The 22311-nt window shown below is 39.5% G+C and overlaps 1 protein-coding gene and 1 long non-coding RNA gene across 4 annotated transcripts in view; one reads left to right on the forward strand and one right to left on the reverse strand.

Annotated features, from left to right (window-relative positions):
- The window catches only part of LOC103692331 (uncharacterized), a 79079-nt gene extending 72494 nt beyond the window's left edge, over nt 1-6585 (forward strand). The window contains exon 5 of the long non-coding RNA XR_005504709.2: nt 887-6585. This is a non-coding gene — a long non-coding RNA (uncharacterized LOC103692331). The remainder of the gene's footprint in view (nt 1-886) is intronic.
- A 105-nt stretch (nt 6586-6690) lies between these two features.
- On the reverse strand, nt 6691-21968 carry Spaca1 (sperm acrosome associated 1). Of its 3 annotated transcripts, none has more exons than NM_001191982.1 (7): nt 21585-21807; nt 16225-16281; nt 13883-13984; nt 12800-12906; nt 11657-11792; nt 7390-7510; nt 6691-6928 (listed from the first exon to the last, which is right to left on the reverse strand). In NM_001191982.1, the coding sequence occupies exons 1-7, from the start codon at nt 21805-21807 to the stop codon at nt 6772-6774; spliced, it is 903 nt and encodes a 300-aa protein (NP_001178911.1). In that variant the 3' UTR covers nt 6691-6771. The 3 variants fall into 3 exon arrangements, 2 of the variants coding, with proteins under 2 accessions (NP_001178911.1, XP_038966487.1); XR_005504512.2 differs by having other exon boundaries at nt 6901-6928; nt 7390-7583; nt 21585-21968; XM_039110559.2 differs by lacking the exons at nt 6691-6928; nt 7390-7510 and adding an exon at nt 8315-8413 and having other exon boundaries at nt 21585-21968.
- Between the last annotated feature and the right edge of the window lie 343 nt (nt 21969-22311).

The following is a 22311-nucleotide window of genomic DNA, read 5'->3' on the forward strand; positions in this document are numbered from 1 at the left end:
TTACATCATGGCAATCTATGCATTAACTTACTATAAGATGACAGTATCAAAATTAAAATTATGGGAGTAGGGTGATTTCAAGACAGCCCATTGTATTTGTTACCTTTATAATGTGAAAAGTCACTCTGACCAAAAACAGACTACAAAAGGGTTTATTTGGGCTTTCAGCTCCAGAGGGTTAGTCCACAATGGTGGGGAAGGCATTGTATCAGGTGGTTGGAGCAGGAAGCTGGCTGGCTGAGCATATCTCAGCTTCATACTTCATCAAGGAGGAAGTAGGGCAAGTCTACATAACCTTGAAGCCCAGCCTCCCCAGTGCTACCACCACAAATCTATTGGGGACATTTTTCATTCCAAACACCAGAGTAGACCTAAATATTGCAGATGTATATGAAGGGCTACCATTGTCAATGCCCATTGCTGAATGGCTATGTGTAATACATTATGAATGACTCACTCACTGACTCCTGGCTCCTCACCTGCAGGACAATCAGGATAGCTTTGTTGGAAAGTGCACAGTGTCTAATATGTTCATGGTTGTTGGGCCCTACCTTGGGGTGTTTCCCTTCCCCCTCACTGAGCCTTTCAGCCTGCTATGGCAAGAGGTTGTTTACACCCTTGGCAGCTGCTCTCGGCCCCTGATTTGGGGCCAGGACTTTCTATGACACCCTTCCCCCTCGCTGAGCCTTTCAGCTTCTTGTTGTTGAGAAGTTGTTTGGGGCTGGGACTTTCCATGACACAGATTTTTCCTGTTTGGGGATTTTCACCTGCATTATTGTTTTTCCATGGCTTTTGTCTCTGGTATATAAGGAGATCTCAGTAAAGCAAGGACCGCATTCTTCTAACATGAATGACCCGAGTGTATGTTTCTTCTTAAATCTCGCAGGCCTACGCCTGGTTCTCAGTGTTGTGACTATGCAGGCGTCATCAAATGGCGGTCCCACCGAGATTGGGAAAGAGAGGACAACCTGACTAGATCGTCCCAGGAAGCCAGCCGACAAAGGAGGAGGGGCGAATTGGGGAAAACTGGCCAGGAAAGGCCTCAGAAAGCAGGATTCAGAAGGAACACAGGAATTGAAAGCACGTGCAAAGAAAAATAAACATTTGGGCTAGTGGTGAGTAAACCTTGCAAAAAGGGACAAGGTAATAATGGCAAACTGTTTTTTTGTGTGTGTTCTTTTAGAGTTATGCTAAAATCTAGAGAAGCGAAGTCAATTTTCATAGATGATTTTAGTCTTTGGACCCTGACTAGAGACAGTTATACCCTAGACAAGAGAGAGAATGGGTTTGAGAAAAACAGTCCTCCTGGACTCTCCACAGATGCTTTGCCGAGAGAAGGAAAATGAGCTTAAGCTTTTTAAGAACTCTCCTAGGGACAGGAAGAGGGCGGGAGAAGTACTGCCTCCTTGCTGGATCACATTGGAGAAGTGCTTATTTCTGGTTCTGGGTCCTTTAGGTAGGATATCTGGGTCCCTTTGGTGGGACACCATCTAGTCCTAATTTTTTCCCTCTGTCTATTGTCTGTCCTTGGTGCACCAAGCTGTCCATGTATGTCAGTTTATGTCTGGGTTTTGCTTCTCATTGCTTGAATGTCTTGTGTTTCATGTTTAAAAGAAAAAAAATGGTTAAACTTTAAATGCTGGTTGATTCACCCCTTGATTTAGTTTTATCTCCTTTCAAGAAAGGAAAATTAATAAAAAGCAGTTTCAATTGGCTTTTGGAGTCCTGCATCTGTAGCTAGGAGCCTAGGTCCACTGGGGAAGCTCCCCAGGGGGCTGGCTAAATGTTTACACTAGCCCATCCTAAGTGCACCAGGAACTTCACAGCTTCTATGGTAATGGAGCTAATGGCTGTTTCTCTTAGAAAAATCTGACTGTGATTATTGGATTCAACAGTTGACAAGGTACTTCTCTTAAAATTACAGCTAGAAAAAGTAGAAATGTTGTTTGATCTAAATATTAAATATATGTGTAGCCACTTCATTTTTTGTTTCTGATTGGTTTTAAATGTATAATATGCTCTACATGTCTTGGTTATAGGTTACTGGCTTTTAAGTTATTGGGTATGGTTAAAAATTGTAACATTGGTTAACATAAAGTTGGTTTAAAACTGATAATTCAGATGGAGTCATTTTAGACAACATGTGGTATGAGATAACCCATGGAAACATGTCTAAATTGGGATAATATTTTAATATAATTCTTATCATAGAAACCAGACTTATAAAAGAATTTAGGGCAATGTCTCTTTGTTGAGGTATTAGAGTCTGCACCATTGCAAGAATTGGCAGTCAAACTTTAAAGCACGAGAAATGGGGGGCTGGGGATTTAGCTCAGTGGTAGAGCGCTTACCTAGGAAGCACAAGGCGCTGGGTTCGGTCCCCAGCTCCGAAAAAAAGAACCAAAAAAAAAAAAAAGATTAAAGCACGAGAAATGGACTTGGTGTTTTGGAGAGACTGGATTTTAGAGAATAGATGGTTTGTTGGAGGTTGAGTTTTGCTCTCCAAAGTTATCACTGTGCTCTGGTATTACAAAGGAAACTTAAAGATTGTGGTTAAAGATTGCCAGTGTTACATTGGCTACCGTTTACAGTTCGATCATAGACAGGCTCAGGATTCTAACTCACACATATTTGTAATTAAGAAAAAAGTCAAACAGGGGGAGATTGTTAACTTATAAGAGCACTACAGCCTGTTTGCTTTCTCCAACTGCTATTTTAAGAAATACATATAGAATTATTATAGATTTAAAAGATTGTTTTTATGATGTTTCTTTACATACTGGCGATTGTGGAAGATTTTCATTTAGTGAGCTTGCTTATAATTTTGGAGAGCCCATGAAGTGATACCATTGGAAAGTTTTGCCTCAAGGAATCACTTGTGGCCTTACATTATGTAAAACATTTTTGTCACTGCTTCAATACAAGAAGTTAAGACTTTGAATCTTTCAGTGTATATTATTCATTATATAGACATTTTAATTTTACTACAAGCCTTTACTCTTACAATGTGCTTTAAATTTGGGGGAGTAGCTGCTGCTCCAGAAAAGATTCAATATTCCTTTTCAATATTTGAGACATTGGTTATATCCTAAACAGACTGTGGCACAGAAAATTTAAGATAGTTTACTTTAAATTATTTTTAAAAGCTTCTAAGATATGTTAATTGGCTAAGATCTCACCTTTAAGCCTTTGTTTGATATCCCCAAGAGAGATGCAAATTCTATTCCCCTAGACAATTAACTGAGGAGTGGCTGAATAGCTTTACAGAAAGTGAAGAGAGCTAGATGTACAGAATTGTAAGATTGAGTCATGGAAGTATTTTAGAAAAGGAACCTGATGAAACACGCCTTATTCCAAACAGCAATCAAATAGGTTATCTAATGAGAAGGCAACGCATGTAATTGGATCACATGTTTAGAATAAAAATCTTCTGAAATCTGCACCATGCGTGTTGGCACCCTTTTTTCTTTTTTGGTTTGGAATGGAACTGAGGCAGTGACAAGGGAGGAGATTCTCAATTGTTCTTCCAGGTCCTGTCTACTAACCAATTGCTGGGAACAGGAAGATTTTTGCATTGATTGTTCGAGTTCCTGGTGTGATCCCCATGCCTCTGGATGAAGGCTAATTTCCAGTGGAACTCTACAGGCATAAAAGAGATTTTGGCATTACTGCGACAGTCATTGCTGCCATCGCCATTTCAGCCACTGCTGCTGCAGTGCCTGGTGTGGCCATATCTCAATCGACAGCTATCTTTGGAATTATGGAGAGGTCACCACGGCACTGACTGTGCAGAATAGTGTTAATACTCAGATTGAGTTGGGCATTCTTAATCTCAGCCAACAAACTGCTCTCCTGCAGGAACAATTGGACTTTCTCTGGGAAATCCATATTACATCTTGTTCTACCTTTTATCATTCTGTGTGTGTAACCCCTATTAAGGTCCTTAATAGCAGCAAGGCTGTTGGGGATTTAAATGCTTATCTTGATTACTCGCTCTTAGCAGCTGCCCTTGGGCTGTTTTAAGTACCAACAGATCCAGTCTCAGGCTGAAACCAAACAGGATTGATTTTCATTGGCCGGAAATAATCCATCCACCCAAATTAGGCTCAGTTTGTATGACAATTAGTTAGCCAAATACAGGCAACCTTCTGAGACCATACTTGCCTAAGACAGAAACCCTGAGGACTGTCAGGGTATTCAGAGATGGGAAAGAGTTTTGGAACCCAAGATTGATCCTAAGACAGCACTACTTAAAAAGAAATTAAAGGGGTTGGGGGTTTAGCTCAGTGGTAGAGTGCTTGCCTAGGAAGCGCAAGGCCCTGGGTTCGGTCCCTAGCTCCGAAAAAAAAGAACCAAAAAAAAAAAAAAAAAAGAAATTAAAGAGGGGGAATTGTTGGGCCCTACCTTGGGGTGTTTCCCTTCCCCCTCACTGAGCCTTTCAGCCTGCTATGGCAAGAGGTTGTTTACACCCTTGGCAGCTGCTCTCGGCCCCTGTTTTGGGGCCGGACTTTACATGACATCCTTCCCCCTCGCTTAGCCTCTCAGCTTTTTAAGAAGTTGTTTATGCCTCTGTTTGGGGGCTGGGACTTTCCATGACACAGATTTTTCCTGTTTTCCTGTTTGGGATTTTCACCTGCATTATTGTTTTTCCATGGCCTTTGCCTCTGGTATATAAGGAGATCTCAGTTAAAGCATGGACGGCATTCTTTTAACATGAATGACCCGAGTGTGTGTTTCCTCTTAACTCTTGCAGGCCTATACCTGATTCTCAGTTTTGTGACCCTACATCGTCACATGGTTTCATTTTTGTTCCAGTATTGGGGAAATAGTTCACCAATGCCCTCATTGGAGAGCTTTGCAAGTCCTGAGTAAAGAAGGTCCCTCAACTTATTTTAAAGAAGACATATGTCAATTAGAAGAGTCACTTAGCTACTGTATCAAATAACATGTAAACCTCTTTGACTTAGAATAGTGAGGTGTAATGTATGGTATCTACTCTGGGCTGGTTAACGATCATTTGTCACATAGCCCTCCTCTCACTGAGACCCTTATCAGCAGAGTTCTCAATGTTTTCCAGATCAGTGTTCTTGTCTCAGGATAACCCAGAACTTCAGAATTTAGGCTGATGACTTATTGGTCATAACTAGGAACATTGCCCCATTCAGCCAAAAACAAAACAAAACAAACAAAACAAAACAACAACAACAAAAACCCAAAAACTGAAGTAAGTACTGTAGCACTGGCCTTGTTCAATAGCAGAACTCTAAAGTTCACTGAAAGACACAGGAGACCTACTGCCATTCTGGCTTTAAAAACCAGGATTGACCTAATTACTGTTCACAAGTAGTAGTTTTTAGACTCTTTACTAAAGATATATGATCATATACGTCAGATATAGAACTGGAAGGCTGAGTGTTAAACATTTGTCTGAGGCAGAATTTTCTTTTAAAAGATTATGTACAAGCAATCTCTTTTTACTTGAGTTCTCCAATGGAATTCCCACAACAGATAAAAATAATTTTCTAACCAGTTGATTCTTACTTCTTTCAGATAAAACTGCTGTGTAACAGAAACAAAATAGCTTAGCTTTATAATATATTTGTTCTATTTGTTAGGACAAGGTTTACCATAAATACCCACTTACAATATCTTCTGCCCAGTGTATATCATAAATTCTAAAATAATAGCGATATGAACTTGCTATAGAATCCATCTAAACAAAATAAACTGAATGTATTCTTTTAAAAAAATTGCTAGAAAAGCCTACTGAATATAATTCCTAATGCTTTCCCATCCTGTTTGCTGGCTGGCTGAACTGTGCTGCAACACAAAATGATGGTGTTCTATTATCACCTGCATCATACTAAGCACAGCAGGTACTTGTTGTTGTGGTTTTTTGTTTTTGTTTTTGTTTTTTTATTAACTTGAGTATTTCTTATTTACATTTCGAGTGTTATTCCCTTTCCCGGTTTCCGGGCCAACATCACCGTAACCCCTCCCCCTCCCCTTCTTTATGGGTGTTTCCATCCCCATCCTCCCCCCATTGCCGCCCTCCCCCCAACAATCACCTTCACTGAGGGTTCAGTCTTACAGGTACTTGTTAATGGTAACTCTAGAGTCCCTAACTTATAGTTTCTGTGAGAAGTAAAAGTTATTACAAGTTATCAAACTTATGTCCTTCTTCAACTACCTCCAAATGCTCGTCCAGTCCTTTATGTGTTATCTCTTTTACACCAATACAGTTCAGTTATCTAATGTATGATCTAATGTATGTAAACTGCTCTAAGCAGTGCTTGGCACACAGTCACCAACTACTATTACTCTCACCACTTCCTGTTTTACAAAGGATGCTTTATATGTTACATGCCCTGCAGATTATAAAGTATGATACTTTAGTAGTTCAACCTAGTTCTCCCAGGAGGGAGAAAGCTTACATCCAAGGCAACCTCTGTATTATTATTTTTCTTATTTAGGACAGAAAAGGTACATGACTTCACAAGTGACCAAAGAGATCAAAAACTACGTGTATATACATTGATATGCATGTCCCTAAGACATTACCTGAAGAGTAAGTACAAAGAACTAATTGAAAGGGAGTAAGACAATTGTGCCATAAGCCAGACTGAACAGGGCCGTCTCCACATTGCATTACCACCACCGAGGTAGATCCAATCCAAGGTCGTTGAAAAATTTTCAGTATATATTTTATTTTCATAATAATGAATCTGATATGTTCTAATGGTCTCTAGTTTCTCATATGTCATCCATACATCATTCATTCCATTCACTTAAAGCATCGTCTTCATGTACAGGTATATCTGTTGGTGACTGGTCAAGTGATGTCGAATCTTTGTACCTCATAGAGCTCATCTCGGACTGTATCTCAGTTGTTGAGGCTTTTGCCCCCCAGAAGGATTTCACTGCCGCCCTGGTGGGATAAAAACATAGGAAATAGAAACAATGTTAATATTTCCATTCTGTAGAAGTGCCTTTTACTCAAGTTTTAACTCAGATAAGCCAGTCACGCCATCACTGATGAACCTCAGATGTGTCAGGTCTAATATACATATTGTCAGGGTTTGTTTTTAAGGGAATCAGGAGGTTACAATAGCCAAGTTTTAAGGCAGGGAGAGCTACAGTTAAGCAGCAAAAGTATCCATTCTTTTTTTAATTTTAAACAGCTGCTTTGTAAAGTTATAAAATCCTCATCTGAAAGCTCTCCCGTGCCTTGTTTTGAAAAGCATCCATACACAAGCTGGAGTAGCCTGGGAGGAGAGATCAGGGTACAAACAGGAGACCCCGTGGGGCAATGGCCTGAGCTACAGTGCAAATACGTGGGGAATGAGGAAGATGTCAACCAAAGAGGACACATCCCAACCATTCACCTACCAATTTATGATTATGAAAATCAATACAAAGATCACAAATATGCAGATGATGACTCCTATGGTCAGCACGAAGACTAAGACGGCATCAGTGTCTGGTCTGGTGGATCTTTTCATCTGCAATTCTAAAAGTAGAGAAACATCCAGTGATGGGTGCCGCCAGACGCAAGTGGGGAATGACATCTAAATGGGCCATTCCTGTAAAGTAATTTGTGGATATATTCTCACTTTTTGAGATAAATAGAGTAACTGTTGGCAATAGGGTAGGGTCATAGCTTCCTAACAAACTGGGGGAAGACTTTCTCAAACGGCCTATTCTGGCTATACTTCTGATTTCTTTGGATTTCAGCCTGCCTATTCATTTATCAAGTGACTTATTTCAGCAAGCTGAAGTTTTTAATTTTGATTCAGTCTGATTTATTCAATGTTACCTTTTATGGTGATTGTTTGAGTCATGGCTAAGAAACCTAAGAAGCCTATTGCTAAATCATACAGACTTTCTCTCATTTCCTCTTTCAAACTTCAGATACCTAAATTTTATGCCCAGTATTCTGATTTACCCCTGGTGTTTTAAATATAAGCTTGGGATTGAGATTCATTGTTCTCACACACTACTCATAAGTCAGATATTCTCTTTCTGCATATCAGGCTGTTGAGGAGCAGAGCCAGTCTGCAAATGTGTGCCAGCATCATGATTCCATAGGCTGGTGGTGGGACAGTATGTATCAGTGATACCGTTTGTGAAAGCGTTAGCTTCCCAATGGTTCTTTTGTTCCCCAAATTCTAAAATACACAAAAATAATCCATACAGAAAAGGACCATATGACTAAATACTATATTATATAGGTAAGTAAACCAGAGACCAGAGAGGTCTAATTATTTATCTAAACTATGATTCGACTATTTTACCATTTTAATTTTACTACGTACCACTCTCTGAGAAGTGATCTTGTGCGTAGCAATCTCCTGGTTTGTTCCTATCCTCTTAGTGCTGCGGATTATAACCTGCTTTTGTCATTGGTCATATACTGTAAAGGAAGTTTAGTGATTCCCTTTAAAGAGTCCTATGCACAATCACAAAGGTGCATTTATATTTGTATTCCAATATTAAAAAATTAGTAATTTCAGATTTGGAGAAGTGGGAGGTCTTTAAAACAGAAAGACAAGGTTTAGGAGTACATTTTGAAGGAAAATGCAAAGTTCATTTGATTTCATTCACTAGCACCTAATATCAGCTGAGAGGATGGAGCTCTTCACTACTGAAGAGTAGTCATCTTGCAAGGACCACATGGACCACCTGTATATCTAATTTCCTTAGGAAAGCTGAATTTCCTCTTAAAATTTTCTAATAAAACTTTAATGTAATTAAGATTAATGAAAAATGAATTGAATTCCAATGCTTAATGTTTTAAATAAACACAGCTTATCAATACCAAAACAAAGTACCATAAATTGGGTGACTTATTAGCACAAATTTGTTTCATATTCTGGATCCTATAAATAATTTAAAAATGTATTGTGGGGCCCAGTGAGTCTGGGGGTGCTGTCTTCTCAGCTTTTGGTAGCCCAGCTTGGATCTGCTTTCATGTGCCTGTTGTTCCCTACCCCCACCTGGCCTCTCTCATTTCTCTTCCTTCTTTCTTTACTACCCCTTTCTTCTCTTACGTCTCCCTCCCTTACTTCTTCCCTTACTCCCTTCTTTTTCCAAAGTTCTCTTTATTAGGACACCAGTCCTAATCTCATCTTTACTGACCTCTTTGTATATTTACAATCTAAGTACTGAAAAGTTAGGAGATCAACATATCTTAGGGGCATACAATTAAATCCACAAACAATGCCTAACTTTGGAAGACAATAATTGTGAGTGGAAATATGATAAAGGAGAAAGAATTAAATTTTTCTCCTTTTCTTCTCCCCTGTTTGTTTGTCTCTCTGTCTGTCTCTGTCTCTTTTCCCCTCCCCCCACTCCTCTCTGGGACAGGATTTCTTTATATTGCCCTGGCTGTCCTGGAACTTACTATATGGACCAAGCTGGCCTCTGCCTCTCAATGCTGAGATTAAAGGCATACACCATTACGTCTCCAGAATTTTTCATTAGCTACATCTATCCTAAAGATATTCCTATTGTATATTTGACTCATTCCAATAATGTAGAGTGTCAATTATTTATAACAAAAGTATTTATTTGATGTAAAGACAAACAAAATGTCTAGGGCCTGAGTGTGCCAATTGTCATAGTTACTGAAACATCCTGACATTTTGTTGTTTAAGTGTGCATGTAGTAAGTGGCAGAGTACTTCACCATCCCTGGGCTGTTTCAAGAAAAGAAAAGTCAACATTGTCTCAATGAAGAACAAGAATTTGGAGTCTCTGCTCTCTTAGCTTACACACCAATGGATAATGTTCCTAATTGTGAAAAGTGCTAAGTACTAAAACATTCCTATTAGGGGCCAGGCAGTGAGGACCAAGTCCACAAATGACACAGACACCAACAGCATCATAAGCTATGGCAAGTTGAGAATGTTTATAAAGCTTGCTGGTCCTCCAGTTTTTCTGTCTTCTTGTGCTTTTCTTAGTAGTTACTTGCCACTGAAATTATCTTATTGATAATGTTTCAACATAATGGTTTTATACTTCAAAAATGTTTTGTAAGTTGCAAACTAGGATACATCAAGAAAGTTTAACTAGTAAACATTTATTTTTAAATCTCTCTAAAACCTTTTGTAGCTTATTCTCATTTCAATAAAGGGCACGGCATGCCATGTCTCCCGAATTACGAGAAATAGCTTCAGGAAATGCAGATTCCCTTAAAGTTACCTACCACTTCAAGAAGATTTATATATAAAGACATTTCTCTGGGAATAAGAATTCTAGAACATTTAATGATTTTAATGAATCTCATCCTGAGTACATCTGAAATCAGCTAAAAGCCAAGCAGATGAGCACACTTGTGAGAGAATTTTCTTGACTGGATCATTTGAGATAGAAAGGCTCCTCCTAAATCTGGACCATACCTTCTGGTTGCCAGGCCACATAAAATGACAAGGAGGAAGGATGCTTCTGCCTGCTTGTCCTCGCTCTTGCTGGCACATTCATCTAGCCCGATGCTGAGGCATGGCTTTGCTGGTATTAGAACCTATTTCTTCAAGACTCCAATTTAGTTGGAAGATCAGCTGAGGAACCCAGTCTCATGGACCTAACGCTAATGAATTCTTGGCCTTCCACAGGGAGACTGAAGTATCTGAACCATAGCCTGTAAACCACTCTAATAAATCCCCCTTGATACTTATGCTATCACTTCTCTTCCTTTGGAGAATCCTAACACAAGTAAGTTCTTAAAAGAACTTGTGACCAAATACTCCTACCAACAAAGAGAATGACATTAAAGATGGTTAAGAGAAACTGAATCAAAGGAAACAGAAGATGCCATAGGTTAAACTGAATGCACATAGACATAGTTCACACTTCACAGGAAAAACAATTTCTAATACACAAAGTCATGTTCAAAGCTAGATCAAGAACTTTAACACTGAATTATCAAAAACATAATTTAAAGCCAGCCATGATAGCACATCACACCTTTAACACCAGCACTAAAAAAAGCAGAGACAAGCTGATGAGGAAGGCCAGCCTTGTCTGGTGAGTTCCAGAATAGCCAGGGCTACGTAGAGAAACCCTATCTCAATACACACACACACACACACACACACACACACACACACACACACACACACACACACACTTCAAATGGATTACTCTAAAAATAAATGCTCTGATTTTTTTTAAGTTTTAATTATATTTTTTTTCTGTAATCATGCATGACAATCCATTTGTCTATCTTCATTTTCATAGTGGAAATAAGGCACCGATATATTTCAAGTTGAAGATCTATGCTTTATTTTTTTAACGGTGCCCTCTTTATTTAAATGTTCATTTATGGGTGTATATGAGTACTTTCTATGCATATATGTTGGTACACCAGAACAGAGCATGACATCCTATTAAAGAGCTGCCATGGGAGTACTGGAAATTGTACTCAGGACCTATGGAAGAGCAGCCAGTGCCCTTGGCTGGGCCAGCTTTACCCCAGGACTAGTTTTTAAAGGAACAGCTTCTTGAAATTCATGTGCCAGATCCATATTGATCTACTGAATCAGCAGCTCTAGGGTGGTGCTGGTACAGATGTGTTTTTAAAATCCCATTAGGTTGATCTGATGTTCCTGAAAGTAAGTTTGGAGCATAAACAGAGCAAAGCACTACCGGATACTTACCAGTTGTTGTATAGACTGTGAACTTAACAGATGCCACCATTTCATTATTATCCAAGGTGTCACACTCGAAAGCCATAGGATGAAGTTCTCTTGGTACTTCCAGGACTGCTGAGTCATTTATCAGTATAACAGGTTGCTATTAAGGAGAAAAGTAGGAGCAGTCTTGACTGGGTTCACTTAAATGACAACAGAGACAGCGAAAGACAAGTAGACTTGCTAGATCATCAGCAAACACAGTAGGTTGCCAATGGCAGGAACATTCCTCTAAGGAAAGGAGAGTTGCTCATGTTCTTGTCCTGATATGTAACTGACTGTATATATGATTTAGAATCAGATTCTTCAACCCTGTTGGCTATGGCCAGTACTATCTGTGCTAGTCAGTGTTTGTCCACTTGACACAAGTTAGGGTCATCTGGCAAGAGGGAACCTCAGTTGAGAAAATGCCTCTATCTAACTGGTCTGTTGGCAAGTCTGCAGAGATGTTTTCTTGATTAGTGATTGACGTGAGATGGTCCAGAACCAATGTGGTGGGAGTCACTCTGGGCAGGTGGTCTTGGGATGTATAAGAAAGTGGGCGGAGCAAGCCCTGGAGAGAAAGTATCCATGGTTCTGCTTCGGGTTCCTTCCCTGATTTCCCATAGTGATGAACTGTTACTTGGAACTGTAAGCTTCATTAAACTATTTCCTCCCCAAGTTGGTTTTGGTTAGTGTTTTATCACAGCAACTGAAAGGCAAACTAAGACACTTTCTATACCACAATTACTCATCTGTAAAACAGTACAATTTATCTTTAAGACTATAGAGTTGTTATATGTCTTTTAAGTGAGCTCTAATCATTTGTTGATCTGGCATTTAAAACACCTTTAATTGATGTTATCTATTATTTATCGTGCCACACCTATATAACCCAATAAGCATCTTGATTGCAAAACAGGATATATCATAAAATGGGTGAGTTTAAGTTATGATTATAGAGGATCATAAGACATGTACCTTTAGCCTGACAAAAAATTAAATTCCAATCATGTAATAAAGTTTATGATTTTTTAACTCCAGTTTTCAAATTGTTTTCTTAAAATATCAGAACTGGGTACCAAATGTTATCAGCCACTGAAAAGACAAGATTATACACAGTCTACTTACTTGATCTGGCTTTAGGAGCTTCCATATATATTTGAAACGATTTTCAGGAGATATATGGATACATGATAGTCTAGCACTTTCAAGACTTTCAGAAATTGGTCTACCCCCTGAAAAAAATAAAAAGCAAAAACAGGCAACAGGCAATACCACTGGGCATAGAACTGCTTTATCTAGCCATACTTTTTTAATAAGCAATTTTAATTATATCAGCAACAAAGGATCAGGAGACATAACACTATCAAGACACTGAGAATACTATAATCACATCCGTGGGGTGTGTGTGTGTGTGTGTGTGTGTGTGTGTACATATGAGATTGGCTCTAAAAATCCAACTTTCTAATTTCTCCAGTTGAATAAACAGACCCAAAGTTATGATGGAGTCTTCTGATCACCCCTGAGATGATAACAAAAGGCCAGGTTAGAATCCAGTCTCAAATCCTATGTCCCTCCAGTGCCAAATAGTTTTATTGTGAGGAAAACTGCATTCTCCGAGAACCCTTTCTCATATTGCGATACTGTAGTAAAAGGCCACCCTCAGACACAGAAACCTACTGGATGCTGAAGATACTGATCTTGTAATTGATGATAGAGGCATCACCAAAGGAAACAGGAGAGCAGACACCAAGGCTCTTCATTTGAATGCAGGAAAATATGGAGAGGAAAAGGCATCCAACTTAGTCATATGTCTGAACCTGGAGATCTGCCCATGGCTTCTAATTTAGGGTTATAAAACCTCGTTAAACAAGTTGAAATGTCAGAAAAGCCTGATACAAACAACTCCAAGTTCCAAGTTTAAGGTTTGCTAATCTACAGGTAAAATGTCATGGCATCAAGTGTTCCACTTCCGGGCAGACTCAAACACAGACGCCAAGCCCAGTGAAGCAGCAGCACATCACGGTCTACATGTCACTGAAATGTGCATCAAAGCAGGGCTACTTAGAGCTCTGACTGTCTAGAGATGGAGAATTTAATTTTTTTATTTCTCTTAATCAGTTGATGAGTGTCCCTGTACTCAGTAGTAGGTTGAGGCTAAAGGTATTTTCCCAGCACAAACCCTCCTTCAGCAAATATGATTCAACTTACAGCCACAATCAACAGGTCCACGGCATTCTTCCACACGAACAACACATTTGGATTCACCTCCAGGGCATCCATTGGTTAAAATTACTTCTCTGATACCAACACCTTTAGTTAAAGAAATGAGCAAATGCTCAACGAAAAGTAACTGGAATGCATCTTTCGTCTCATATTCTCTTCAGGTAAATTTTGTTTTGTTCTGAGAATGTTCTCTTAATTTTAAAAATTAAATCCCCAAGTTCAGTATGACAACACATAGAATTTTTGTAGACTCCCCTGCTCCACTGATTTCCTAAAATGGTATTTCCTCAAGAATGTTTCATAAGATTCACGCTTGCTATTCCCATTAGAAAAAAAGATTCTATGTGCTCACATGAACATTTGAAAATATTACGATACTGTTAAAAGGACCTCTTTAGTACAGAAGTTTTGGGGAACTTATAGTATGCTAACACTGTCATACACAATTCTCCATTGACTAAAATATTAACATTTTATATTTTAGTATCTTTGAAATCAAAACTTATTTATAAATGTGAATATTTTAAATTGATACCATTTTTCCTTTTTAGAGTACATAAAATATGCTTCCTAAAGCCAATTAAACTCTCATTTGAAATAACACATAGTATTACACAAATTTATTTGATCATGCAACTTTTCAGATTTGGGGTTGGAGTTGCTGAAAGAAATTCCAAAATCATATTTTACAATAATGCTACTTTTTAATAGCTGTATTGACAAAGTCTCTATATTAAGTATAGTCTCTATATTAACTATTATGCACACCTCTATTTCTAGCAAGATACTCTTTCTGAAACTGTCACACATCTTATCAAGAAATCAAATGTATACTAGCTGATCCTAGAGTCAGTGGTTGCTAGATCCATTCTGTAATGAACAACTTAATAGGCTGGGCAGTCTATGTTCATCTTCTGGTCTGCTAGAGGCCCTTTTCAGTCCCTAACAAGGAGTTAATCATAAGCTCTTTCCACCGAAAGGAAAGGTTGAAGATGAAGGTGGCTTACAAATTTAAGAATGCATGCATACAAGTCACCGGAGAGCTTTCTAAACATGCAAACTCTGACCCAGTCTTGAGGAAGTCTGAAATCCTGTATTTCTAACAAGCTCCTTGGTGATGTTACCCCTTTGAGGGTTAAGGAAATGGACCTCGCAGGATCATGAGAAGGAAGGCTGGAAGATTAATAAAGTTGTAAAAATCACTCTGCTGTGGAAAGTTCTCAAGCAGCAGCAACAAAAGAGGTAAATTACAACCGAGAATTTGGGCTATTTTATGATTACTGTCATTTTGACTGTCACTACAAAGCTATGATCAGAACCCTGTTTTAAGCTGCATTAGGTAAAAATGCCTCCCAGGAAGGAGAAGGAGGGGGTGTGTGGAGAGCTGCTGCCTACTGGTAACAGGGTTTAGTCTGAGGTACTGAAAGTGTTCTGCTGCTAACACTGATGCAGCAATGTCAGGGCCACTGAACTGTATACTAGACAGTGGTTAAACAGAACATTTCGCGTTGTGCATATTTTTAGCACACACATTAAAAAACTGTCAACTTTAGTAATTCCAAAAATTTCACCTAGAAAGAAGTCTGATGTAGATGTGTACAGATTAGAATCCCATCACTGTTCTTTCTCAGCTAGCTTCTACTTGGGAGAAACCATTTCATTTGTTAGTCATCTACTGCTCTCTCATCATGCCAATTCCAGGCAATGGCTACAAAACCCAGAGACCTTCCAGCATAAGCAAGAGCAGCTTCCTTGTGAACTGATCCGGACTTCAGACTCTTAGACCCTTCCACAGTCCTAGGCTGTTATCAACTGCGTCGGTCAACCATTGGCTCTAACATGTTTAGGGTAGCTGTTTAAGGTGCAGATCTCAATCCTATGTAAGATATTTTGTTTAAGATTTCTGTTTATGGAATGGACATTCTCATGTCCCTTCACCATTGCTCATCTCACAAAAATAACCTCTTTTCTCCAAAATAGGACCATAAGTTAGAGAAACAGAGTATTTGTAATAGTTTATTACAAATGAGCCTAAGTCTTGGCAAGGTTGCCAAAATAGTGTGGGAATGCATCTGTTAGATCCACTGAAGATCCCCCATCTTTGAACATCTGTGAAGCAGGATTTTAGTTTAGTGAGGATAGTTTTTATGCAAAAATACCCCAAACCTAAAATACACCCTTTAAAGCAAATACCTAGTGTTGTGTGTGAAATATAATAGGCACAGGAATGCAACATGAGGAACATATAAAAAGTACAGAAATTACAAATAATTGGCATTCAATCTTGGAAGTCAGTATTCATTGTTGGTTTGGACTGTGTTACTTACCACACGTGACTGTGCACATTCCGAATTCTACTTCCTTGACTACTGTTTTGTTCTGAACTAAACATAAAGTTAAAAAACATTATTTAATCACAGGAAGACTTTTATAAGTGACAAGCTTCTTAATTGTGAGGTAAAGGGTTCAAGTAATTTGTCATATGATCAACAGGATCTTTTTAATGGTCTATTAAAGCCAGGAGAGCAAAGTTGCCCCTCATATAAATACAGATATCACCATTCTAAATCAAAAGAATCCTGAACTTTAAAGAACATTCATTAAGTCAGGAATAACTACATTTGCTTTTGAATCTCACATATATAACACAAGGCTTTTCCTCACTAGCTAATAAACAGTGAATTAAAATCCAACTGAAAAAGTATAACAGAACACATACATAACAGCCTCTGACCTTTAGGAATAATTTTGAAATATTCTCTATTTTCTATGAAAAAGAAAAAGTAATAAACTGTAATTCAAAACCATTTACATTTCTAATTAAGTCTTCATACCAAGTATGCGTTAAAATTATAAACTAATAAATTTCACTCATTTTGCAGGTTTGGATGGCAAATTTCAATGTTTCTAACATTCCATTCCACAATGCTTTATTTAGTATGGTTATCTATCTTCTATATATTATATATAATATATAATACGACTATATATAATATATAGGGTATATATATATAGAATTATTTGAATATATAATTATTTGAGAAGTGCAGTTGTCTTTCTTCTAAATCACATTTTCTTTCTATTTTCCTTTTGTTGTGTTTTGGAGGCGGGATCCTGCTACCTAGCACAGACTGGCCTTGAACATGGTGGTCCTCTTGTTTCAGCTTCTCTAGGATTACAGGTATGAGCCACCATGCTAGGACATTTGCTTTTCCCTAGTTATACTGAAGTTTACCATGAGTTCCTGTAGTTACAGATAGAACCAAGACTTCAAAAACACAAGTTAAATCTAAAATCTCAACAGAATAAAACAGACAGTAACAGGCTACTAAAGGAGAATGTTACAAAGCACTGGATCTTCAGGAACAAATCACACGTAAAACACAGGCAACTCAAAGTCCAAAGCAGAGCTCCTATCACCAATTAGCTGTCTGGATTGGAGCGAAGCAACTGAAGTCTGTCAGACCCCATTAACCCTTTGTAAAGACCGCAAAGCCTGTCTACCTCACTTGATAGCTAACACTGGATGGACTGTGAAAGCAGTCCATAGACTGCATAGGACTACATTCATTGAAGACACAACAGTAAACCCAGCTTGAACTCACTTTGTAGTTATTCATTCCAGATTCCTATTTTTTCCCCATTTTCAGTATTGTAAAATATGAACGGTTTCACAGACTTCACCTGGTTCTGTACTTGCAAGCGTCAAATAGAGAGCAGGCATTTGATGTGTATAATTAAATTAACATTGAGTTTGTTAAATGATTGGGACTATCACGATGATCAATTTGAATTGACATTTTACTGCTTGGAAGGCTCGAATACTTTCACTTGGCATATTATGAGGCATTAGCTAAAAACTGGACCCTGAGCATAAAATCCTAAGAGAATGACTTCTGGACCATCAACAACCATCTGCCAGTCAGCTCTATTATTCACTACCTATATTACTCTGGGAAAACACAAAGTTCCTTCTTATTTGAGTTTCCTCAGAAGGAGAAAGAAAGGACGAGGAGACGAAACCAGACAATATCTAAAGATTCAAGTTTCATATCTTTTGATGTGCTGAGTATCCATTTAGACACCTTTCAAAATTGGAAACCCTACAAGGGTAGCTCAAGAAAATGATACCTATCTGTACGTCAGGTGGCATTTGTCAAAGTTCCCATTACATAACAATGTAGCAAATGAAAAAAAGTCTTATTATCAGTACCTCAGTAAGAGCCACAGATGCTAGTTAATTGTTTGGTGTCAGTGTATGTAAAAGGAATGACGTACCAAAGGCCTGTCTTCCTCAACATTTTATTAACGACCTGTAAAAAGAACCGGGTAACATGCAGGCTGAATCTGGGGTCCAGAAAATAGGTCTGATGATAAATTTGATGTGATAGCATGAGGGTTGAGGAAGGGTCAAATCTAACAAAAACGAAACCTCAAGTCAAAGTCCTAGAGGCTGAAATCTCGACTGTCCAAGATTACTGGGTGCAGTGACACGAGAGAAGAGAAAGTAAAAGCCACCAACAATCAGTGAGCTTGGAAAGAGGCAAGAATGTAGCAAAGATCCCTAAAGCCTCCCAGAGCCTGGTGCACAGCCTGTAGGTGATCATCCCACTGCACAATGTGACTGTTGGCACTCATCAGGGTCAAACTGGAATCCTCAACCTGTTTCTTTGAGGAGAGGAGGTTACTCTCTCAGGGCTTTTATTCTTTCTTAGAATGGAGGACCTATTTTTCACTCTATTTTTTTTTCAGTACTGGGTATTAACCTAGAATCTCACACTATGTCAGTGGTCTAACCTGAGCTCATTCTTTGCCCCTACTCCTCATTTGGTTTTTAAGAAAGGTTTCATTGCATTACCCAGGCTGGCCTTGAATTCACTTTGCATGCCAAGTTGACCTTCAATTTACAATATTCCCGCCTTCAGTCTCTAAAGTAGCCGGTAGATAAACCTGTGCCACCAGTCTCAACCACAGTTATGTTTTTACCGCGTGAAACACATTTTACAATTTTCTATATATGACTCTAGGACCCTTTAATAGGCCTAAGAGCATATTGATATAGAATGTTAATAAAGCACATAAAGGAGAGGCTAAATTAATCTAACAGACCCTGGTTCCCTTTATCTTGAAGTGTTTCTTTCATCACTAGAGTAATTAGGTAATAGATAAATAACAGAGTTATTTCCAACTCTACTTAAAAAGAAAAAACTAAAATGGTCAAACTGAAGACTGACTGGAATTGCCTAGTGTGACAAGCGATTATGAAATAGAGCAAAGCTGAGAAGTCACCTCTCCAGCTTCTCTCCTCTCACTGCCTGAGGGTCTCCCAGGAATGTGCAACTGTCTAGACATGCCCTCCGTGTAGTCTGCTTCTCATGAACAGTCAGCAGGGTTCACCAGAGATAAACAAAGTTAAAGTTTGACGAGTGGGTTTTTTTCTTTTTCTGTACCTTTTGTTTTTGCCTGATCATGGCCAAGGGGAAAATGAACAGGTAAAACATTTCGCAATTAAGAAATTGAATAACAAAGAAGGACAAATAGCAATCAATTTACACGGCAAATATACAAGGTGCAGTTAGTCATGTAATCAAGACCTCAGTGATACTTTGCCTCTTGGCTGAATAGCTTGGATTTTCTCCAGCTTAGCAAGTAGACACGGAGTTTCTAAAGATGGAGAAGACATACTACGTCTTCCAAGAGAAAGGGCTTTCTCCTGAAATACTCTGTTACAAACTTGAACCATCTTGGTTTTCTAATAGCACAAGGACAGTTGCTACTTCCCTTTCCAGGCTCATACATCGAATTAACTTGGTAAGATATGTAAGTGGATAAATAATGACAATAAGTCTCTGTGTGGGGTCTCAAAGAAAATAGATGATGTTGACATGATTAAAACTCATTAATCTTCCAATTGCTTACAAATCTGAAGATGAAAATGCTTTGCGAGTATGCAGCAAAATGGCATTCTCACCGAAGAAAGGCATGCCTTTCCTATTTTCCCTAAGTATTGTGTTTTGACAGTCGTGTAAAAAGAAGCACAATAATGATGAACTAAACTCTACTGGAGATGCTGATGTTGAATTTACATGATGGATACATTCCAATTTCATGCCTAATGGTTGAGAATTTAGGTTCATCCAAGTTATTTGCCCAGTTTTGAGTATGTATAGCTTTAAAGGTAGGACATACAAAAATTCACGGTATTAGAAGACTAAAATGTCTACCAAAGTTTCCCACCAAGGGTTTTTGTTTGAAGCTGACTTAAAAGTAAAAAGAAAGGAAAGTAAGAAAAATATATATATACTAGCTAATAAATGAGGACAACAGTTTTCACAGGTCCACCACGGCTACAAGGATCATGCCAGTTTACCAGGATCTGTAAAGTTCGTATGTCTGCCTCCACTTCTGAACTCAGTCAGCCCAGCCAAAGCTCTTAGGCATGGCACTGTAGGTCTACAATTTCAGAGGATGCATGGATTCTCAGAATCCCACAGATGTAGAAACTGAAGGACTAAAAGAATCTGTGCATTTAACTTTTGGATTTGAAGGCAAGGGATTATACATCCATTGCTAGAGGGTGGCCTAAGTATTACTGAGCACTTGACATCTGCACGTTTCCTTGGACTGGTTTAACACTAAAACTGTTCAAAGACCAAAAGCAGTGCTTAGAACAGTCTCTTCTGCAGTCCCCCCTTCCTTGCATTTCCAAAGTCAAGGAGCTCTTCAAATCTCTGCCATGTTGCCAAGGCAGGATCCCCAGTAACCTCAGTCAATTCCTTTCTGATGCTGAAAGTCACTATCTGTGATCACTCACACTCTATGTACAGACTGAGAAGATACGAGAAACAAAACAAAACAAAACAAAAGACACCAAGACGATGGCTGCGGGGGTCATGGGTTGGGGTGGGAATCATCCTCCTTTAAAAGTCTGCCACCTTGCTATTGACCTACCCGCATGAGAGTTACTCAGGAACACAACGGAACACAACGGTTTTATAAGGTTCTCTTGCTCAAGGAGCCAGGAGTATAAGCCATGTTTATGGAACCAAACACGGGTTTGTTTCCTTCTCTCTTGTGTTAATACATCATATTCTGACAATGTCTTTACTTGGACCTTTTGGTTGTCCGTTGCCCCTATTTGAAGGATAAACAACCACACTGCCTGCTGTCAGGGTGCTGAGGGCTTCACCAAGATGATGGGAGCTCTGGGACAATTTTGTCAGTATAGTCAGCAGTGAAAGGAATTTGACTTCCCTTGAGTTCCCATATCAAGAACAGGAAAGGACAAGAATGTCAACCATTTTGGAACTTGAAAAAATAGAACTACCACTATGGGAAGATGACTACAGAATATAACACACACACACACACACACACACACACACACACACACACACACACATGAATTCCCCATAGTGAGGGGGTACTTCGTTTCTTAAAAATTTCCTTCTCCAAAGTAAGTCTAAAATATTTCTGTAGCAATTTCTAATTTGCACTTATTTTCCCAGAGCCTTTGACATTAGCACCTTGTTTTTACAGGCCTTAAGATGCACAAAGTGTGTAAACTCTGGGCTGATATGAACGCCAAAAACTCTACAGAAGATGGCACAGGTAATTCTTTTCTACAAAAGGATGGGCTTCTGGCCTCTTCAGGGGCCTCCTGTACCCAAGAAGTCACTGCCCTCACCCTCTTCCTCGGCCTCGATCGTGGTATCAGTCTCAACCACTTCGCCTTCGTTCTCAATCTCCTCCTCGGGCTCGTTCTCGCTGCTGCTCTCGCCCTCGCGGGCCATGCCGGGATCCTGGATGGAGGAGGTGACATTCGATGCCTGCGAGGCCTGCAGGCCCACCAGGATCAGCCATCCGAGGGCCAGCAGCCAAGCGGGGCAGCCAGCGCCCCTGGCGCGCATGCTTCTCGGCCTCACGGCCGCCCAACGCACAATCGCAGCCCCGGCTCTGGAGGAGAGGCGCTTCGAACAGTGGCCTGAAGGCGCTGCGCTGCGAAGCTCACCGTGTCTGGCAACCATTGAGGCGTCACTGCGCGTCACCCCGTTCGAAGCCCGGACTTCAAGAGCCAGGGCACTGAGGGCGACACCAGGAACTCATGTGGGCGGGAGGGGGAGGGGAGGGCAAGGGCGGGGCTTCCGGCGCTCTTTCCGGCCTGCCCTCACTTCCTGAACTAGCATGTTGGAAGGCCACCTTTGCCCTCTTTGCTGAAGTTTCCTGTACCTGAGGTCAGCTGCTTAGGTTAACTGTTTTGTTAATTTAGTGGCGCGCCAATGACTTTGGGCATCTTGCTTCCTTTCGTCCAAGACGTTACTTTTTGTGTTTTGCTTTATTTTTTATTTCCTAGGCGTAGGTATTCAGAACTAGATTATGTGCCCACTTCGTGTGACTTGGCTTCAAAATTCCCT

Source organism: Rattus norvegicus, chromosome 5 (assembly GCF_036323735.1).
Source record: "Rattus norvegicus strain BN/NHsdMcwi chromosome 5, GRCr8, whole genome shotgun sequence".
NCBI lineage: Eukaryota > Metazoa > Chordata > Mammalia > Rodentia > Muridae > Rattus > Rattus norvegicus.

What these genes read in the sequence shown, in the direction of transcription:
- Spaca1 (NM_001191982.1), bottom strand. Translation starts at nt 21,807, where the DNA reads ATGCGCGCCAGGGGCGCTGGCTGCCCCGCTTGGCTGCTGGCCCTCGGA. An exon ending in GATCGAGGCCGAGGAAGAGG is followed by an intron (nt 16,282 to 21,584) that starts GTGAGGGCAGTG and finishes CTTTATGTTTAG; the next exon opens with TTCAGAACAAAACAGTAGTC. An exon ending in CACAGTCTATACAACAACTG is followed by an intron (nt 7,511 to 11,656) that starts GTAAGTATCCGG and finishes CTCTACTTTTAG; the next exon opens with AATTGCAGATGAAAAGATCC.